The sequence below is a fragment of the Xiphophorus maculatus genome, chromosome 9 (assembly GCF_002775205.1).
Source record: "Xiphophorus maculatus strain JP 163 A chromosome 9, X_maculatus-5.0-male, whole genome shotgun sequence".
In the NCBI taxonomy this organism is placed as follows: domain Eukaryota; kingdom Metazoa; phylum Chordata; class Actinopteri; order Cyprinodontiformes; family Poeciliidae; genus Xiphophorus; species Xiphophorus maculatus.
In genome coordinates this window covers 8,473,326-8,494,809 of record NC_036451.1, presented here as the reverse complement: position 1 = coordinate 8,494,809, position 21,484 = coordinate 8,473,326, and the positions used below count along the sequence as shown (strand labels likewise).

The following is a 21,484-nucleotide window of genomic DNA, read 5'->3' as shown; positions in this document are numbered from 1 at the left end:
TCACATTGGTGAGAAATATGAGAGCAAGTTTAATGAAGATTAAAGTGTCAGAGCTTTCATATGTTCAGACAGCAATGATGAGATCGTGAAGTGGAACAATAAGACCCCAGATATCAGCAAATAAGATCAAACTGTATATTCTATCCTATACAAGAATTACTGCACAGGTCATCTTTGACAGACACAAAGTAGTTTGGCAGAGAGTTTGGCATGAACAAAATCAATCTATGCATCGGGGAAATGCATGATAGAAGCTAAAGATTCCGGCAATATTGAAAAAAGTATATCTTTTGTCTTTTCATTTGTCAATACATCTGCTGATATCTGATTATGATAAATCAATAACTACTCTCTCCAAATGGTCCTCTCCAGGTTTACTAATTAGCTTCACCTGATAGAATGAATGACGGATGGTTTTTTTGCAATAAGGTTTTTCATTTGATACATTTAAACACTCAAGAGTAACTTAAGGCTAATTATGGAGTGAAAAGTAGTACTAGAAGAACCACTGCATGAGTAGTTAATATAAACGCAGCCTATTCTGGTGACACAGTTGTTAAAAGGGAATTGTTGGACAGTTTACAAAATGTTGCAGTATTTCCAAGATATTCTAAGCTCAAATAAAGCTTTGAAACTGCCTGGTGTTAATATCATTTTTGATTTAAAGATACATCTTAGCTCCATTACTGACATCATAGATGGTGTAAATCGTTCTGGCACTGACCACACGTGAGCTGTAAAAACAAAGATGTGTGCTGCTGAGTGACACACTGTATGCTGCTGAGTGACACACTGTATACTTGACATAGATTTCTGGGGGCTCACTTAATCTTACACAGAATCTCAATCAGGATACCAGATTCCCTGATAATCCCTGAGAAGGTCACAGCTGTGTGGAGACACAATGAGGCTGGAATGGCAGCTGAGGACAACGGTCGGCTGCAGAAGCGACTTCACTTAATTGGCTGAGCTGAGAACAACTGTGTTTGCTTTTGCCCAAGGCGCATTTCATTAGGATGATGGTCAGAATCATAATACTCATCAACTGGAAACCTGCAGCCTTGTTTTGGTTTTGATCCTTATTTGCAGTGATGGGAAGGAAAATAAATAGATTTGCAAAACTTGCACTCCTCAGTGCAATCCTCCTAACTAACTAAGAAGTGCTACCATCAGCTGCTAATGACACAAGTCATTATATACGGTGTAAATTCCGCAGCATCAGATGCAGTCCTGCACATGAGGGCTTGCAATTAGAAACACAGTCTTTCATGAATGTGCAAGCAATAAACTGATAGGAAAAATAAAAAAAGATCTGGGACACAGTGTTCACTTTTTCTTAGATCCAAACTGTGCTCTGGAGAATCTGTATCAGATGTACCGCACTTTATTTAATTGCCTCCAAGGAGAGAAGTCACACTGTGGTAATGAGGTCAGTATAGTGAACATGCAGCTGAAGTAGTAACAGTATATTCTATGACAGAAGCGACAGAGTACTTGGTGCTCTGTCTGCATTCAGCAAGATATAAACACCAGAAATCAACCAACCATAGATGAGCAATGGACTGATAGACTTATCACCCCACTCTGCAGTACTGCACATTCAAATGCAGAACACGGGTTGGGGATTATTCTGCATTTGTTGCTTGGTTCATGTCGCCTTCTGTTTCAGTGCTATAACCAGATAAAGCACTTAATGAGTTTTCTGCTCGAACATAAGAAGTCTTGGAATTATGTCACGTCTAACCTAACTGTGTTCCAGTTTAAAATCTGGAAAATTATAATAATTTCCAAAATATATTATTCAGGACCCAGGTCATTGAGTATTATGAGAAATACAAATTTCCCAGTGGCCCAATGTGAACCCCTCCATCTGACCCCCCAAACCAAACTAAATGCAGGGAATCATCTACATACAGGAGTGGGCAAAAATTCAGTCCAGCCCTAAGACAAAGCACATAATAGTCTCCCAATTCTCTGCAACCAGCAGGGGGCACCATGTCCACATGGATTGTACATGCAATGTACAACTGACAAATAAGTTATATTTTTCTGCCAGAAGGTGGTGTGCCCACCCCTAATATTGCCTCCCTGGGCAACAGCCCTAATGGCCCAAATTCCAGCATTCATGTCAAAAAGAAGATTTTTAGTTCAAGTTACTTGTTTACTCATTATTTCTCAAATATTACTTTAGCTCAAATGGATAATAGACCACATTGTTAAAAGTCCTCCCTGTAGTCACGTTTTAGGATTCCGAGCTTGTGTTTATCTTGCAATTTGCTTTTTTCCATTGAGGATCAAACAAGCCTTGGGTCCTTAGCATTTAGAAGTATTTAAGTGTATGTGTGTGGACATTTGACATCCCCCACGTGCCAGCTGAAGGACAAAGGTAAAGTCAGTTGAACGACAACTGCTCTATCTCGTCACCCTGGGTCCCCTGCTGCTGGTGCAAAGCTGCTTCTGCTTTCATCTCACGCTCGTAAATAAGTCAGAATAACAATGTTGAGATTTATAGAAGGTCGGATCCTCTGCCAAGAGCCTCTCTTTCTTCCTGTCATCTGTACCATATTGAACAGCGAAGTATGCCACCATAAAATTTTAGGTCAGGAAAGTCAGTCTGAGCTTTTTAAGATTAAAATCCAACCTATACTCTGAGACACAATGAGGTGCAAACAATAATAATCATAGATTTGATTCTGTTTTTGTTAATACACTAAATTACAAGTATAAGGGGTATTCACTAATACTCATTGAATTAGAATACACATTCTGATGACACTTGTTTCTCAAATCATTTTGAAATCTTTTGAAAATAACCTTTATCCACATAATAAACATATATTATATTAAACCCACATTTATGTATTAAAATATTTTTTACTAAACTGATAGCTAATATCCTCGTCTTAAATGTTGTGGTTTAATTAACCGTGAGCAGAAAAATCATAGTTAACAAAACTAAAGGCTTTAAAGCCTATTTATGTTTAACTTGGTTAATTGAAATAAAATAACGTTCAATAATATTTTAATATAGTGAACATAGCTGTATATTGGCTGTTGAAGCTCCATGTTTGTCTAATCATGCTATTCATGCTACTTTGAAAGCCCAAAATTGTTTATATAAATAAATCAGTGTAACACAAGAGCTTGTAAACAGATAACTAAACCGATAAATATTTTGTAAATCTATATTTTAAATCTCACATCTTTGACATTTATTTTTAGGTTATTGGTCTCATTTCCAAAGGGGGAAGATAAGCACTCATCTTCATACTTCTCCACTGCAAAAATATTTATTACTGCAAAGATATTTTATATTTATAAAGTCATGTTGCACTAAAATGTTGCTATTTTGAAGGAATGAATAAATGTTGTCTTATTGTATGTAAGAACATCAAAATCTCTATGGGTTATACCTGAATACAAAATAACACCATCAGTACATTGCCAATGCCTAGACAATATATAATTTCTTTGCTTTATCTAAAAACTTAATTTTAAGTAAAACTTTCACATATTTTCTACCTTGCAATTGAGTTAACTTAAATTATAACTAACAGATGGACAAAAACATGTCTCTTTGGCTCCCTCTATTGGACAGAGTTAAGTACACATTTGAGTAAGGAACATTCTGAAAATTGCATTCTAAGGAGCTTTTTTTGTTCTGCCTTTCATTAGAAAAAACAACAACAAAAAACACATCATTTTATTAGTATAGTCTATTACAGTTCGTTTTTTCCCCTTTTTTTCATTCTTGCTATGCCATAACCTGGAAATAGTGCACAAACTACATACTATTTAAAATTAAAAAAGCTTATTAAATTAGTTTAATACATTCTAAATCGCTTCCAACTTTATCTCTCTCATAATCATATGAAGATGTACACAGCCTCCTTGTCCAAACCCACAGTAAGAGCCCTACCATTATAATATATATTTTTAATAACAGTTGAAGTCAGATACACAACCTGCAATTTATAAAAATACACACTAAAAACATACTAAAGATGTTAAGCATGTGTGAATTAAAGGGAAAACATTAAGGAAAATTGTCTTCATGTTCTCACACAGGTTGTTTTGGCTGTAGCTTTTTTGGGATATGGAAAATAACTGGCATATTTATTCTACCTTTGCAGACCTTTGATAAGAGAATAGAAAATCATCTTAATTCCCAACTGTATGGCTTTAGTATCAGAGTTGAAATGCTTTCTAAGAACTGTGGAGAGAAGTATGGAGGTCTGTAGTCCAAAGGTTGCCAGTAGGCTGATATGTTTATCAGTTTTCACTTGTTACTATAGTAACAGGGTAAACTTAACTAGTGGATATTAGGTGTAATCTCTAAGATATGAATAACAGTGACACACCTTTCTGAGGAAATACGTCTAACCTCGGCTCTCTCCCAGATATCAGTGTTTAATTTTCAGTCACCTTACAGTTGAAATGTTGGAAATAAGATTCACATATGAGGAACAGGATGAAGAACCTTTTGAGATATACAGTACAGGTTTTACAAGTATGCAGTGTCCTGAGAAGTCACGACAAAGTCACTTTAATTGTAATCTACAAGAGTAAACTCTTGATTAATTTACCAGATATTATTACTTTGCATAAGTAATTTACTCAAACAAAATATTTAATTATAATTCTTACATAATGTGTCGTACTCATTATGTGTACGACACCCGTACGACTGTTGGCGTACTCCAACAAGCAGTTGCTGGAGCATCCAACAGCCTGGTGTTAGACTTGACATAGCTTTGTTACATTTTAAATATACATAAGGAAAGGTGCTTATACTATGAAACAGCCGAACACTTTAATATACTCTTTATTGTAGGTGCTTTAAATTCAATGCTTAAAGGTCCAAATATGACCATCATGGTGTGAGAGGATGTAATAGCTGGATGCCCACATTAAACACTTGATTCCAAAAATCAAGTGTTCTAGTGGATTGTATAAACTCAGTGGTGGCAGATGCCATCTGCCACCACTGAGCCTTATACTAAACCACATTGGAGTCTCAATGACCAGGTGCTGGTGATGATGGTTCATCTGGTGACTGTTGACCAAATATTGCTTTAACAAAAGGTCAAAATACTCTCTCTGTAATACCATGCCAACTCTTTGTGCCAATTTAGACTACACCTGTAACAACATCATTATTGTGAGCTATATGTTATGTTCTGCTATTGCATGAAAAGGACAGAAGAGGGAGCTCTGAATATGATGTGACAAAATACGCTGTATGTGGTAGAGAAGGAGAACGGACGAGAGTAAAGAGAGAACAAAACCTGAACAACGTCTAATGGTGTTGATTTTCCACTATTTCTATATAGCAACAACACAACACTAGTCCAAAGGTTGCCACTATAGTGACTATATTTGTGAAACGGGATTTTACTATGTTGTTTGTAAGTCAAACAAATCAGCTTTTTCACCATCTTCTATTTGCAAAAATAAAACGACGTCTCTAATTTTAGAGTGGAGCTGTTCCAGCCGAACAAGGCGCACTTGTGACGCAGCATATCCGCACAGACCTCATTTGGCACAGCTGGCTGCTGTTTCTTCTCTACACACGACAATAAAGCCGAATGTTTTTGTCACTGGGTGAATCGCGCAGTCACGCGTTCCACCAAACCGGGGCGGATTGTAGTCCACTACCCCCTGATAAAACGGCAGTCCTATGATCGGCTGCGGTCCAGCGGAAGCAAACGTCGGTGTCAAGGGGATTTTTGGGTGTCTTTTCCTTTTCCTTTCACTTTCAAGTTTGAACGACAGCAGCTTGCAACGAGCCCGAGAAAAGGTACATATACTTAAACCAAAAAATAGCTCATGTAACTCTGAAATTTATTTCGCGGACACTCAAAATTGGCGTCTGTAGATGCATTTCCGGGTGGGTACAATACCACTTTGTAGCACATTGATCTTTTCGATTACGTTATGAGGGTTCTATAGCTAAGCAGCTTTACATTAAGAGGTCTTAATACAAGCCCTCGTAGTCTGTGGAAGGCTTAGTGGAACATTTAGGTTTTAAGTAAAGCAACATTTCTGCTCCGCCCACTTTACAGCTATATGATGTGCGAACGTTCTTGTCCTTCTCATTTTTGAGTCTTAGTTTATACAATCCTTTACAGTTGTCCTAAAATACTTTTACAAGTTGCTTCCAGGACATTTATATATATATTTCTATTTTTTTAAATAGATGCTTTACTCATTTTATAAGTAAACCATCTTTAACTTGTGCTGTCTTAAAAGGTTTGTGAAGGTAGGTCAAGTTTATTTTCCTCATTCAGTTTGTATCAAACAATGTAAACTGGAATTGTTTCATTTCTATTTCAATGACATCTTTTAGTTGGAAAACTTTAGACAGCTTTGACATTTGCAAACAAAACTGAAGTATTTATTCATTTTAAGTGTCTTGTTTTTAATATGCAGAAAGTAAAAAGTTATAAAAGAACAATTTCCTTGCCTTTTAGCCTCTGGACACTTGTGTGAGATCTTTATATATAATGGAAGTAGGGCTGCACATCAGATTCCAAAAAAGCTGTAAAATGGTTCTTTACCACATAGCTGAATGAGAAGCCAATGATGCAGAAAAAAAATCTATAGAAATTTCAGCCTAAACAACTGGATTTTGAAATGCAAGCACTATTTGAAATTGCATCCACGGAAAGGCTTTCAAAAATGCAGACGGTGCTTGAAGAAACAAAAACAAACTAAACTTTTGAAACGAGTGTGACTCAATAGTTTTACAATGTAATGTACACTTTGATTATTTCTTATGTTCTATGAAAAAAAAAATATTGAATATATTTCCTTGTGCTTTTTTGTTTGTGGGTGCAGCAGGCAATGAAATAACTTGATTTCAATTCACTTAAATTCCTCTATCCTAGCAAAGCCCAACAACATCAGACATGGCAGTCAACAGCAACGCAGACTTTGCCCTTGGATTGTTCCGCATTCTGAGCCAAGCAAATCCGGCCAGGAACATCTTTGTCTCTCCACTGAGCATCAGCTCGGCGATGGCAATGGTCTATTTAGGTGCTAAAGGAGACACTGCAACTCAGATGGCAAAGGTCAGCACACTGTCAACTCATCACATGATAGTCCTCTGCAGCTTCTGTCTTTGTCAGCAGCTTTTAAAACACTTTATGCAGAGGGTTTTAAAATATAATCAATCCCTCCCTATGTCCTCTAAGCATTTGTAAGTTCAGACAGTTATCACCAGTATTACACCATTTGTGTATCTAAGGTACAAAGCGACAGGTGTGTCCTGGGTGAGGCCCTTACTTCATGGAATGAACCTGTACTTTGACCTCATTTAATAACCCTTGGAACAAGCTATGCATTGTTTGTAAAAGAAAAAAAGCTGAACCTTTGTGTTTGCCAAATGTTTCCTTTTCTGCACTTCCTTATATAGATTTAGATGGAGATATTAGACATGTTTTTGCTGCTATAACTGCTTAACACTCATTTTTTGTGTCTTGAATTAAGTTTCATTTTCTTCTCCTCATTTCCCTCAGTCCCTCTCATTCACTAGGGGTGAAGGCGTCCATGCAGATTTTCAAAACCTAAACACTGACATAAACTCCCCGTCTGCATCGTACATCCTGAAGGTGGCCAACCGTCTTTATGGAGAGACCACGTCTAATTTTCTCCCTGTGAGTTTGCATACATCTGCTCATTAAACTGATTTTAAAATGTGGCAAAATGAAATTGATTAAGCAATAATCCAATATCTGCAGAAATTCTTAGAAGACACACAAAAGTTCTACCAGGCAGACTTGAAGGCTGTTAATTTCATCGGAAACCCAGAGGACTGCAGAGCTGAGATCAACACCTGGGTGGAGGAGCAGACAGAAAGTAGGAATATTAATTTGATTGGAAATCCGTAAATTTTGTCTCGTGGTTTAGACTACAGTGTTGGATTGTGTTTTGTCTTTTTCTTTTAGACAAGATAAAAGATCTTCTGAAGCCAGGAACTGTTAACACCATGACAAGACTGGCTCTGGTGAATGCCATCTACTTTAAAGGAAGCTGGATGAGTCGTTTTGATGCGGCCAACACCAAGGAGATGCCCTTTAAAGTCAGCCTGGTAAGTTGATTTGTAGAAGTAGATACTGTGACAGATTTAGAGCAAAGTTTCTTCAACAAGTGCTCTGAAAAATAATTGCTGTTTTCTGTTGTTGTGTCAGAATGAGACCAAAACAGTCCAGATGATGTACCAGATGAAGAAGCTGCCCTTCAACTACATCCCTGAGTTGGGACTGCAGATCCTTGAGCTTCCATACGTGGAACAGGAGCTCAGCATGTTCATCCTTCTGCCACAGTTATCTAAAGATGGCTCAGACCCTTTGCTGAAGGTACACACCCAGAAATAAAACATTGAAGGAAAACCTAAAAGTAGTTTTCAAGCTGTAACTCTAATAGCTAGAGAATGAACAATGTAGTCACCAGATTTACTCTTTTGCAGCTGGAAAATGAGCTGACGCCAGAGAGGCTGGATGAATGGACCAACAGGGCAAACATGGACATCCAAACAGAAATCATCGTCCACCTGCCAAAGTTCAAGCTGGAAGAGGATTACGAACTCAAGGAACATCTGTCCAAAATGGGCATGACGGACGTGTTCTGCGCTGGCAAAGCTGACCTGACAGGCATGAACGAAGACGGGGGCCTCTTCTTGTCTACGGTGGCCCACAAGGCCTTTGTGGATGTGAACGAAGAGGGCACAGAAGCTGCTGCAGCCACAGCTGGCATGGTATCTTTCTGCATGTTGAGGGAGGAGCACTTCCAAGCAGATCACCCCTTCCTCTTCTTCATCAGGCACAACAAGACCAAGTCCATACTCTTCTTTGGCAGGTTCTCATCTCCTCAAGAGAACTGATGTAATAAATTTGATGCTAAAATAAAAGCTGAAAAAGTTGTCATTTACTTTATCAAATAATCCTTTGCTTTTTGTTGACTTTAAGAAGTGATTACAATAAAAACATAGGAATGACACTGCTAAACTGTGATTCTTTCAAGAAATGTTTCACATTATTTTGTTTAAATGTTTTTATATAAAGCATTGTTGAATTGAGTCAAAAAGAACTGAAACTGTTTCATTCAGAAATTTGAAGCTGTTTTTTCTAAACAGATCAAAAGTCATAATTAGGTTTCAGATTTAATAATTGATCAAACCAAATATTAACTGAGGTGATTGACAGTGGTAGCTAGCTGAGCCAGATGAAAATACTGCAGCAGGGACAAGTGGGATACAAGATTATGCATTTTTTTAATCCACCAGAGGGCAGCAATATTAAGTACTGTACTTAAAATAAATGTTGACCAAGGTTCTTTACAGTTAACTGTTAAATGCATTATTGAATGTGCTAGTACACATCTTCAGTGACATAACTCAGTATTTCCAGTCTTTTAAAAACTATGCCATCACTAAGGTGAAGAGTAGTTAAGGACCTGGCTTAGCAACAAATGCAGTGGCCTGGAGGAACTTAATCTATTGACCTACTACAGCCATGTGGAGGATAACCTGAACGGGTAACTCCTTTATTACTGCTTCTAACAAAGCTTTTTATGTTAATACTGGAAATTATGAGGCAATTGCACTTCAACTCAAAAACTTCAACTTTTGGTTGCAGAGAGCAGCACAACCTGAGGATTGAAACCTCGATAGGCAAATGTCTTATTTCAAAAGAAACATTTATTTTGAAGTTAGGAACCGGAAGCGAACATTCACATTAAATTACGTAGCTTGACACTAAAGGGTAACTTCCTGTTAGGAGTGTTGTTTGCTTTACAGGTAAGAACTTGCTGTTTTACACAATAATTTAACTAACAATTAATGCTATTTTATCTCACGGAGTAGAAATCTGTAGAAACAAGACCAATAATTCTTTTTTGTTTCATACATTAGGTTTTAATTGTCTACATTTCTTCGTAATTCATTGCAAAGGAATTAGCTGTGTGCAAGTTTTTGGTTAGCAAGAACAACTTTGGTAAGATCCTGTCTGTCTGGTTTTACTTGTTAGAAATAAAACCAGACAGAAAACACCAATGACACGTACAGTACTCTCATTTCTTTAGAGATTAGCAAGGTTATTTTTAACTTTCGAATCACAGTGGCATCATACAAAATATACATTAAGTTAGATTTTTTTTTAAACTTGATTTTAGAAACAACATATATTGACATTGTAAGATGTCGATATGTTGACGTGTAGATTTATACCTAAACTTGCGAGGCTAAAATATCTACCTGTAGACAAGTCTCTGTCATTTCGATTTTGTTGTCCGGTTTCTAAAGGTTTAGGTCTCTTTCTGATCAGGTTGTGTCTCCTTTTCATTAATTTGTGATTCGCTGTGTCATACCTTTGTTCAAGATGGAGGACTACTTAAGGATTGAGTATTATCTTTTCAAGATGGAATTATGAGAAATTGTTTACCAGCTTTATTTTTATTTATTGTTGTCCCCTTGAATGAACTCTGATTCAAAGTAAGGGAATAAGAAATAAGCAACCGAGTGTCAAAATCTTAAAAGTTAAATAACCTTTCAAGAAGCAATTTTTTTTGTTGTGTTTCTGATCTACATTTTTGGTTGATCCATCTGACATTGAGAAAGATTTTTGGCTTTATTTATGGCCTTATATTTCTCTCCCTGGTGTATTTTACTGAATGAAGCCTTTTTTTTCCTTTTGACACTTGGGCTTTTGGGAATTGATTTTGATTTAAATATCACCATTTTAGGACGGTTATGTTATCTCTGATAATTATTAATGTGATGTTTCTTTGGTGTTTTCTTGTTTGCTTAGATAAGCTCTCAGTGTACTGGTCAGATGAAGGTGTTGGTCACAGGGGGCTCTGGATTGGTGGGGAGAGCCATACGTCATGTTATAGAAGAAGAAGGGGGAGCCAAAAAAGGAGAAGAATGGATATTTCTGTCCTCCAAAGATGCAAACCTAATGTGAGAATCACTACCGTGTTATGTTTTGTACAGCTTCACACTTTTTTCTTTTTTTTTAATACAAAATAGTCCACATTCATTTCAGTGTGCTTCTGGTTTCATAGGAACAAAGAGGAAACACAGGCTGTTTTTGAAAAACATCGGCCCACCCATGTCATCCATCTGGCTGCTATGGTGGGAGGTCTTTTCAAGAACATGAAACACAACTTGGACTTCTGGGTAGGACACACAATTGATGACTGAAAAATGACTAACCTTCATAAAGGATGAATCATCAACAGCATTAAGCTAAAACAAATTACGGCTATACTCAAAATCCATCAAGTACTAATTAACAGAATAATTGTAAAATTTAATAATCCTGGGATTTAATGCCAATATGTTCTCAGTGAACTAATACACAACACTTTAGAACATCAACAACAAAAAAACATCTAGCAAAATCAAAAACTTTACAATGTTGCAAAACCAAAAAATTTAAGAAATTAGTTAGTGATCAGAATCATTTGGGGTACGTCCTGCTGAGCACTTAGCTCTATGACTGCATAAAGCTGTTGCAGCAAAGAAGCAACAATGTCCAGAACAATTTTATTTAAAAAGTTTGCTTCCTCACTGGTTGCCTCTCTGTTACTCGTCTTTCAGCTTTGCACAGATTCATGCATCTTTTTAGTCTATATTCCGCAGGGTTATCACAGAATGGTTCCTACCCTTTTGCTTCCAAACTTGAACTATCAATATCTGTCATGCAGAGGAACAACATCTACATCAACGATAATGTGCTGCAGGCAGCACATGAGGTCGGGACTGTTAAGGTTGTTTCCTGTCTATCCACCTGCATTTTTCCTGATAAAACAACATATCCTATCGACGAGACCATGGTAAAAGCTCCCTCTGATCCATAATGTTAGAATAAATAATGGATTTTTTCAAAGGTGACCACATGTTCTTGTGTCTGCAACCAGATCCATAACGGCCCTCCTCATGAGTCCAACTTTGGTTATGCCTATGCTAAAAGGATGATTGATGTTCACAACAGGTGAGTTTTTGGTGCCGTTTTGTAACAAGAAAAAAAAAAAACACTTTAAGTAGATAAATTGGGTCTGAGTTTCAGTTTATGTGTACATCTCCCAGGGCTTATTACCAGCAACATGGCCGATCCTACACAGCTGTGATTCCCACAAATGTGTTTGGTCCTCATGACAACTTCAGCATCGAGGATGGCCACGTGCTCCCAGGGCTCATACATAAGGCATACATCGCTCAAAGTAAGTCTGCTTTTTAGGAGAGTGAGGGCTCAGTATGTTGGAGTTTGGAGGTGAAAGTTGAGGACAGAGACTGAAATTTTGGTGTTGTTTTTTTTGGCCAGAGGAGGGGAAGCCCCTGGTAGTTTGGGGTTCAGGCTCTCCTAGAAGGCAGTTCATCTACTCTTTGGATTTGGCTCGTCTTTTCCTCTGGGTCCTGAGGGAATATCCAGAGGTCGACCCAATCATTCTCTCTGGTGAGTTTCAATGCATGACATGAATTTAAATAGTTAACAGTGACCTTTAGTAATATGCTGTTTGGTTGCAGTTGGGGAAGAAGATGAGGTCTCCATTAAAGAAGCTGCAGAGGCAGTTGTTGAGTCGTTGAGCTTTAAAGGAGAAGTAGTGGTATCCTTTCAATAAAATGATCTGCTTCTGAAAATTCTCATTTACAGTAGATAGTGATTCTGTATGTAAAAAAAGGACAATTTAAAGAAAATAAATGGTGTTACAGCCTGATTTCATATATTTAACATCCTAAATCTAACACTTTGTTGAAATTTAACAGACATCTGAAGGTGAATGGTATATTGATTGTTCTAAATCTTGTCTCCTAATGAAAAAAACAACATTTCATTGTGGTAAAACACAGTGGTGTTCTTTTAGTAAGGAGTAGTGTAATTTTCTGTCCTGTTTGATTTCCTCAAGTTTTTTCTAATACTGATATTTTAAATGTTCAATAACATATGCTACTGACATATCAATGGGTTAAACATTGTGATTTTTTTTTTTTTACCTGACTTAAATTTCAAATTCTTTGACTCATGATGTCCAGTATGACACCAGTAAAGCAGATGGTCAGTTTAAGAAGACTGCCAGTAATGCAAAACTACATCAGTACCTGCCAGACTTCAAATTCACACCCTTCCGACAAGGTGAGATCATATCCTTCTGTTTTGCCTGTATTTACTAAAATAAGTAACCATATGTCATGACAGATGTCTTCTTGTTTTTGCTTGTAGCTTTAAAAGAAACATGCGATTGGTTTGTTGCCAATTATGACACCGCCCGCAAGTAAGACGACCCCTGAACCAGTTGGCATCAAAGCTGTCCATTGAATGACCATTTCTGTAAAAAAAAACTGATGGGGTCAACACTGGAGAGTGTTGCAGGACATTAGATCATGTGCAGAAAGTAGTGAGCTAATAGTGATGTCTGATAATCATTATAAAGCTTTGTAGTTTTAAATTGAGATTCCAGGACCAAACTGTAACATGATGTTTTAGATGCTTCTTTTCGCTTTTTTAGTTTTCAGTTGCAACTTTTTTTCTTGAAATGATATTCATCATTTTCATCTTTTTGTTTTCAAATGTGTTTGCTTGTATTTTACGTCAGTTATATTCCTTTTCTTATTCAAAGTAATACAGAAAAGCATGAAAAAAAAACAACCTGAAAGTTCCTTAAAAAGTTGATGGACCCATATCACAAAGGCCACTCTAGAGTTCATTAAACATGTTTAAATAATTGATCAGTTAGAAATAGGAAGTTAAGAAATTATTTTCTCAGTTCAGTAGCTTGGAGATTTAAACCGGCACTCTACTAAGGAAACTAAAAACACTCTGGTGAATATTGTGATAAAATTAAATTCTGGTAGATTTTATTAAGACTTTCTAATTTCTATTCTGGTTCTGAAGAGCATTTTGCTGATGTTTACAGGCACCAGAACAATAAATACCAAGCCAACCTGTGGTTGTATAAAACGTAGTAGTGAATGGAAACGGCTGAAAGTTTCACTTTTCTAAACACAAGTCAGGGCTTTACTTTCAGGGGTGGGACTTTACGAAATATAGCTGTCAATGTTACTCATAGAATGTTACTCGCCTTATTCACACCCAAACTAACTTTACATTAAGGCCATTGTTCCAAGTTTTTCACAATTCTGGCAAAGGGATTTTTTTTAATTTCAGGAAATGTATACTCCTCTCCTGGCTTCCATGAGGCTAACTCATAGCTAACTAACTCACTTCTGCTGCATAGATTCTTTGAGAAAAATTCAGATTACTGATGTTCAGGAGCTAATGTTCTGTAGTTCCAGATGAAATGCCAATCATATAAAAAGGTAGCATTCCACTTTAGAATTGGGAGCTCTTTGTAAAAGTTTCAAATTGTTTATTTTTTTAGAAAAATAAAGGTGGATTGATTTACATTTTGTATTTCGAGTTTATTTCCGCCCCTTCTCACCTTTGAAAATTTAATAGTTCCTTGATGCATATATGGTGACAATGCTAGAATTGATTAATATAAATGTTACAGGATGAGCATAAGTGTGAATCATAAAACAGTTTATTAAAAAAAGACTCAAGATTTTCAATGTGTGGTTATTTGAATTTATTAAATACTGACAAATGGTTTAAATTTGCACCGCCTGCAACCTTTTACTTAAAAACAAAATACATCTGTGAGAAATAATTTATATATAAAAAAAAACTGGTAAAAATTCTATTTCTAGTGACAAACATTTAAAATTTCTACTGATGTAGTGTAGTAAAAAAAATGCTGCAAACAGTCTTTGGAGCAGTGGCTCCAGTTAAAAACATAAAATGTCTCAACGTTCAACATTTTAGGACTGAACATAAGAACTGTGTCCCCCCTCATGGACATGGCAGTATTCCTGACCTGGAACTGCCTTCTTCTTACAGGCTTTCCCTGCTTTTGTGATTCCATTACACAAGAAACGGCCCGACAAAGAGCTGCCACAGAAATCAGAGAGAGGAACGAGGTCATTCTCAGACATTACTGTGTTACTGTAAACAAACTAAACGTTTTGTGTAGTATTACATCATCAGTAGTTAAGACAATGTTTGGTACTGTTATGAAAACGATTCCTTAAAATGTATGAGAATTTATTTTTCATGCAAGTACAAAAAACTGTGGAGCCATGTGTATGTGTTTACAGTACCAAATAGCATAATTAGTATTCGGCATTGTGCATTAATTGTTCAGAGTAAAATTAGGTTTAAAATTAACATATGTATAAAAGGAACAGAAATAATTTCAGATTAGATTTTAGGATGAAGACAATTGCCTTTTAGAACGCGCAGTGTTCTTAAATAGTGAAAAAAAAACTGAATCGGTGTTTCTGATTGACGGAGCTTGTGATCATTTACTCCATAAATATTTCATTGACTGTTTTTCTTCAATATTAGGAGTAGAGCTATGTAAACACACCAGCATTTAAAATCCCTAAAATAATTTAGACTGTGACTATTCTAGACTGACACTATACTGTAAACAAGCATGTTTAAAGTAAAAGAAGAAATCAAACATTTCCAGAATTTGAGAAGCAAATATTCGACACATTCAAAACACTAACCTGTTAGTGATAATCGATAGAGTAGGACTTGCACTTCTAGAGTCTTTGCCAAAATCATGAGACTCATTTGCTGCATCAAAAACTCCTCTCAAGATTTTTTGAGGGATATCATCAACTAGAGCCTGGGAAAAAAAAAACAATTAGAATGAATCAAATAAAGACTCATGTAGTGCTGAACTTTGTTACCTTTAAACAGAAAATGACAAGTTAATCAGCTCACCCTTGATAAAAGTTTGTGGGATATCGGTCTGGGAGTGGACTGATTCAGTGTTCCAAATATTGGTGGGAAGTTAGGCTCTCGAACGGGTCTCCTCTGAGGGGGAGTTACTGCTGATATCCCAAGTTCATCTGAAAACAAAAAGAGTAATAAAAGTTAATCCATTAAAGCCAATCTTTTCTACTGAACTTCAGGTTTCATTTTTTTTACCTGATAAAAAGCTGTCATGATTCAACAAGCTGTCTTGCTCAAATAAGTCGCTTTTTTCACATCTGAAACTTGAGATTAAAATTTACAACATGAAGAATTTAGAGGCGCAGTAATTCATTAACATCAAGATTCGAAATGCAAAGTACAAATATTAAGTGATCTGTAACTTTTTGAGAAAATTAACTTTATTCAAACAGCATTTGAATAAAAGCTTCAGATAAGGGTGAAATATCCAAACCTTTCTGATGTAGATGATGGTGGACCCAACATCGTGTGCTTCTGAGGCTCCATGACATTGCATGGACCAAGCAGCGATGGTGGAACTGACTCTTCTTTGCTTGGCACACAAGCCCAAAAGCGAGTCACAAACCACTGACCTACAGACACAAAGGACACCGTTATAAATGTATTTGGAAGCCTCGTATTTGACTTGTACCTGGGTTGAAGGTTGTACCCAGGGAAAAAGCCAGCAGCAGCACACTGAGGCTGGTGAGGTCCAGCGCTGGCTGCTGGTTGACCTCAGCCACTGCATTCAGGGGAACCATGAGCAGCAACATGGCTCTGGAGAAACCCGGACAGCGCAGGAACGTCAGAAGGACTGCACACAATACGAAGTAGGCTGTGTGTGCAACACACGTCCACATAGCAGTCAGACTTAAACCTGCAAAAAGAAGAAATCCAAAACTTTTATGCAAACATTTTGTGATTTCAAACTAAATCCTTCGACATTGACTTTGCTCTGGTAATTCAAAGCTGGTATAAAGCATTAAAATAAAGGTTTCTACACGTTGAATTTTAAAGCAATTTCTTTAATGAGTCTCCAATAAAAATCATTCAAGTGAGGGGAAAACATATTCCAGCTGAAAATCTCAGAACTTTGATCATTTAATTTCAAATTTATTCTCTTTTTGGCAGAAAAAGCAAACAATATAACAAGTCAGTGAATAACTTGTTAGTGAACAACAAGTCATTGATGTATAATTGTGGAATTATACATCAGAGCATAATTCCACAATCCAATTCTTTACAGTCAAAGCATTACGTATTTCCTCTTATTCAAATTTTTTATCTTATACTATTAGACCTGAGTGAAGTTTAATTTGCCAAACTTGCCTGCCCAGCCAAGGTAGCTCTGAATCATGTGAAGCCTCTCCTCTATCCGAACCTCCATGTTGTCCAGATAGTGCAGCATGACTCCCAGTGTGCTGTTCATGCGCTCCAGTTTGTTCATCAGGTCAGTGTAGTACTGGGAGGTCTGGTCCTGGTACTGGAGAAACTCAGACATGCTGTGGTCTGTTGATTAACAGCAGCAGATAATTAGAAATCAATGCAGCTCAGTCATTTACTGCGATTACAAAAATGGTGTGAAGTTGATCAAATACCAATTTTCTGGTAGATATCCTGAGCTTGGTGCCTGACCTCTGCAAGGTCATCAGTGATTGCTTTGTGGCCATCTTGGACCTCTGAGCTTTGGATCTGCAGATGTTTGCTCACGTTTTCTAACAGAAAAGAAAACAACTTGAAACTGCTCCTTTCAATTAACATCCCTTTGTCATTCAACAGGCTGAATTTGTGATTTATAGGAATGAAAAGACAGCAACAAACTACAAGTGTTTGATTCTTCAGTGTTTTCTCATAGCATAGAGTGGTTTAGCACAAACTACTGGTAGCTTTGCCAGATTGACTTCACTTCACTTTAATTAGCTTATGAAACACACCAAGCCTCTCACCCATTCCTTTAGCGATGCCCTGAATGAGTTGGGCCACCAGCTCCTGTCCAGAGGCAATGAGGGCCTTTTCCTGACCAAGACGTTCCAGATTTTCTCTCAGTGAACCTTCCATCTGCTCCTGGCCCTCATGCAATTTGCCCTGTTGAGCCTGGAGGGTGCTATGGCCCTCAAGCAGCTTGTCGAGAGAAGCTGCAGTCAGTTCTTTCAGCTCCAGCTGTCCAACCTGCATCAAAACAGCACAAGAAACTCAGGATCTGGTACACTGAAGCACAGAGTAGAAAGTGTTAGCTTAAAAGAAACCCAAAACTCAACCTTCAGGTCTTTCATTGCATCTAACTGGCTTGATGCCGTGGAGATGAGGGAATTGACTGTGAGCTCTGCTCGGCGGCGAAACAGCTGCTGGCGAGCCGCGTAGCAAACTGAGCGTGCTCTGTTGCTCACTATGTGATAGGCATTCCAGGTGTCCGGGTCCATATCTTCTGTGCATTCTTTAATGGTCTGAAACAACAAAAACTTTGTTACAAAACTTTCTAATTGGTTCTATGGGGAAAGAAAACTTTTTCTAAAAATAAACCTCATTTCACAATATTACCATTTCCTGAGTACATGGAAAGGACCGACGCCCTTCGATCTCCGCCTGGCAGTTGAACAGTTCCACTCCGAGCTTTGCAAGATTTTCCTCAGAGAGGCTTTCACAGCTTGCCCTCAAACGAGCAACCACCTGCAGACATGTACAATGCTTCAATATGTTTTTCCTTGCTCTTATTTGTTTCCTCAAGTTAAATTCAAAGTTTTTGGAATCTGTTTCACATTTTTGCATCATTCCCAAATAAACTTTTAAATCATTTATTTAATCATGCAGATCTTTCTGTATTTTGGAGGTGTGTTTAAGAAAGTCTGTCAGCGACATTTACTGGTAATAATAGTGAATCGGGTTGGGTTGCAATTTAAAAGAGATTAAAAAGCAGACTCAATCCTTTGTATAATGATGATGAAATGGAGAGTGGGCCAGTCTAATTATTGAGGGTTTTTTTTTTTGTGCTCACCTTATTTCTCTACAAACACTTTCCTTTTCTTACAAGAAAAATTCTTTTATGAAAATGAACTATGGAGGAAATCCATGTTTACCCTGTAATGGCAGCTGTCCAATGGGCTCAGCTCCAGCTGCTTCGCCTCAGCCAGAAACTTCTCGTCTGAAGTCACCATTTCAAACTGAGCATCCTTAGCCAGGAGCGATGGAGCTACGGGAGGGGGAGCCACCGTAGAGGGAGGCTGCGGGGTCCTCAACCATTCAAAGAGCCCGCTGACTACAGGCCAGGCCAGCATGCAGGCCGTAACCAGCAGGAGCGGACAGTGGATCAGAAGGTGGCCCATATCTGATCAGAACATGGATAGAGAGATTTAAACTGCATGTTTGCTCGTAAATTCAAATATCTTGTGGTTTTATGGACCTCTTACTTTATTTAGGATTCATTCAAAGAAGTTACGTTGTCTAATCCGACTAGAGATTTTCTTGTATGAAACTAAATGCTTATGATACCTTTTATTAGAGTGATATTCACTCTAATAAAAGGTATTACAAATTAACTTGATCTATTAACATGATGCAGATGAAACAATAATTTTAAAAAAATGTCATATGAGGAATGGTAACTGAACAAACTCGCAGGACAAGCTATAGTATACTTAATAATCCCACATAGTTTCTTATTTTTAAGTAAGCAGTTACTCTGGGCTAGTTGCAACAGTGTATTGCACCACACTGCCTTAAAGACGTGCCGCACCTCAGAAACTACTTTAGGTCCGGAGGTTGGAGCATGCCTCAGAAAACAGTCTCATTTAGACAAAGCAGGAAATGCATTTAGAGTCCTCTCTGTAGAACTGGCATTGCAAACACCACATACTTTGGCTACTATTATGCATGAAAATGGTAATAAGGTAAACTTGCTAATTAGCTTTAAAAAAGATGTAGGAGTAGTACATATGCCTTAGTTACAAGGATAGCAGGATAGACTGGAAACTTAACACCGACACTTTAAACAAAACCCTCTACAGAGAAAGAAAAATTGCATATCATCTAAGTGGCGTGTGTTTAGACCATGTGGTCCACTAAAGGAACAAATTTAGATTTTAAAAAGTAGTTTGATTCAGCTAAACCCAAAAATATTTTTACAATAAAACATTCTGTGACAGACAACATAAATGACCACTTAAAACAATGTACATTTGAAAGCCAACTGATTTACACTCTAGCTGATTACAGGTGACAGTTGTCATTCTGTGGCTTTAAGGTAGGTAAGGTAATTTTATTTATATAGCACATTTTCAGCAACAAGGCAAATCAAAGTGCTTTACATGAATTAACAAGGAAATACAAACAAAACAACAAACCAAAAGAAAGAGCAGAAGAAGAAAGATAATCTAATAATGTTGATGATCCATTCCACAAAAACTACCCAGTTGCTGGGTAGTTTTTCTGGATTCTAGTTTGTTCTAATCCCCGTTTTGTGTTGCTAAAGTAAAAGTGAGTAGGTATCGTGATGGTTTAAACCCATAAATCAAAATATGCGAATTTGACATAAAATGAGGTGTTTTCTATACTAAAAATAACTCAGTGTTGATTATTGACTGTAGATGGCGACAGAGACGGATCAATCATTATTAAATTAATGTCTGAAGAATTTTAAGACAACTTTCTAAATGTCTTTTCCCCTTTTGCCAAGCGATTCTAAAAAGAAAAAGCTTTTGTAGTAGCCGAGATTAAATTTTAAAAAACTTAATTCGGTTGCTTATAAATAAAAGACCAACGATAGGAGGCTTGCCCAGGCATGTCTGCTCACTAAGAAGCACAAACTATACACTGGTTTACAAATATGATATTTTCTAATATTTTTATAGCAAACCCTTTTGTGTAAGTATACAAAAACAAGCATCTAAAATGACAGTGCTTATTTTCTTGATAATTTATACAAACAATAAAACATATATATTGCCTTATCGTTCATTTGAAAGAAAGGAAAATGTGGGGGGGGAAAGGAACATATGCTTAAAGAACATGCAAATTACCTTATCTGAGTTTGGAGAAAACTCCTGCAGAAAAAACCACCACTCTGGAGATCCCACAGGCAATGACAGCTGATGGAGATAATGGCTAAATTTGCTCCACGGCCAGGCAACCAATCATATTTGTCGCATTTTTCAACGACGCCTTTATGGGTGCGCTCAATTTGTTTTTCGGCATAAACGACAAACTGCGGGGCAAAATACTGCCGAGGTTGTGTCAGACGACGCTCGTTGCACCGCCCGACCCTGTCGGCAGCGCGGATTGAAGAAATCAAACAAACTTACAAGTTACATGAACTGTAAACGGCAGTTCATTTGAGTGTGCTGAATCTTTGGAATCAGTAAAATGATCCGTTCTTAAGATCCGTTCGCCGGATCCCACTTTTCATTCGTCCAGAGTGATACAGCGCCTCGTCCAGCACAGTGTGTCGCTTACTCAGTTTCTCCAGCTAATTGCTAATGTTGTATCAAGCAACAGAAAAACAAATGCATATACGCCCCCGTCCCCGTTACCCCAGATTTCGGAACAAAAAGTAATGGAACTTCATATAAAGTTATCAGAAGGAATGATTACAAAAGCGGTAGGAAGAGAAAAGGATAGGGCGATGGCTTTATTCCACTATAAGGAAAACAAAAGATACGAGAATCTAAGGAAATGAGCCACAAGCATAAAATATGCATGTGAGTTAA

General features: G+C 37.3%; 3 protein-coding genes across 5 annotated transcripts; 2 read left to right on the top strand and 1 right to left on the bottom strand.

The window, feature by feature from the left end:
- Positions 1–5,518: 5,518 nt before the first annotated feature.
- Positions 5,519–9,000, top strand: LOC102224485 (leukocyte elastase inhibitor-like). Of its 2 annotated transcripts, none has more exons than XM_005802296.3 (7): positions 5,519–5,800; positions 6,891–7,073; positions 7,521–7,658; positions 7,743–7,860; positions 7,950–8,092; positions 8,193–8,360; positions 8,471–9,000. In XM_005802296.3, the coding sequence occupies exons 1-7, from the start codon at positions 5,681–5,683 to the stop codon at positions 8,882–8,884; spliced, it is 1,284 nt and encodes a 427-aa protein (XP_005802353.2). In that variant the 5' UTR covers positions 5,519–5,680; the 3' UTR covers positions 8,885–9,000. The 2 variants fall into 2 exon arrangements, with proteins under 2 accessions (XP_005802353.2, XP_023194829.1); XM_023339061.1 differs by lacking the exon at positions 5,519–5,800 and adding an exon at positions 6,094–6,262.
- A 756-nt stretch (positions 9,001–9,756) lies between these two features.
- tsta3 (tissue specific transplantation antigen P35B) lies at positions 9,757–14,407 on the top strand. Of its 2 annotated transcripts, none has more exons than XM_023340283.1 (10): positions 9,757–9,799; positions 10,809–10,960; positions 11,065–11,179; positions 11,710–11,838; positions 11,923–11,996; positions 12,092–12,225; positions 12,327–12,458; positions 12,530–12,609; positions 13,037–13,136; positions 13,224–14,407. In XM_023340283.1, exons 2-10 carry the CDS (start codon positions 10,833–10,835, stop codon positions 13,277–13,279), a joined length of 948 nt encoding a protein of 315 aa, XP_023196051.1. In that variant the 5' UTR covers positions 9,757–9,799; positions 10,809–10,832; the 3' UTR covers positions 13,280–14,407. The 2 variants fall into 2 exon arrangements, with proteins under 2 accessions (XP_023196051.1, XP_023196052.1); XM_023340284.1 differs by lacking the exon at positions 9,757–9,799 and adding an exon at positions 10,306–10,325.
- Positions 14,408–14,580: 173 nt separating this feature from the next.
- LOC102230803 (protein brambleberry-like) lies at positions 14,581–21,295 on the bottom strand. The gene is made up of 13 exons (XM_023340282.1): positions 20,798–21,295; positions 18,860–19,107; positions 18,324–18,452; positions 18,044–18,229; positions 17,732–17,954; positions 17,384–17,500; positions 17,115–17,294; positions 16,456–16,662; positions 16,240–16,378; positions 16,002–16,069; positions 15,795–15,922; positions 15,575–15,696; positions 14,581–14,951 (listed from the first exon to the last, which is right to left on the bottom strand). The coding sequence occupies exons 2-13, from the start codon at positions 19,103–19,105 to the stop codon at positions 14,822–14,824; spliced, it is 1,875 nt and encodes a 624-aa protein (XP_023196050.1). The 5' UTR covers positions 19,106–19,107; positions 20,798–21,295; the 3' UTR covers positions 14,581–14,821.
- Positions 21,296–21,484: the final 189 nt, after the last annotated feature.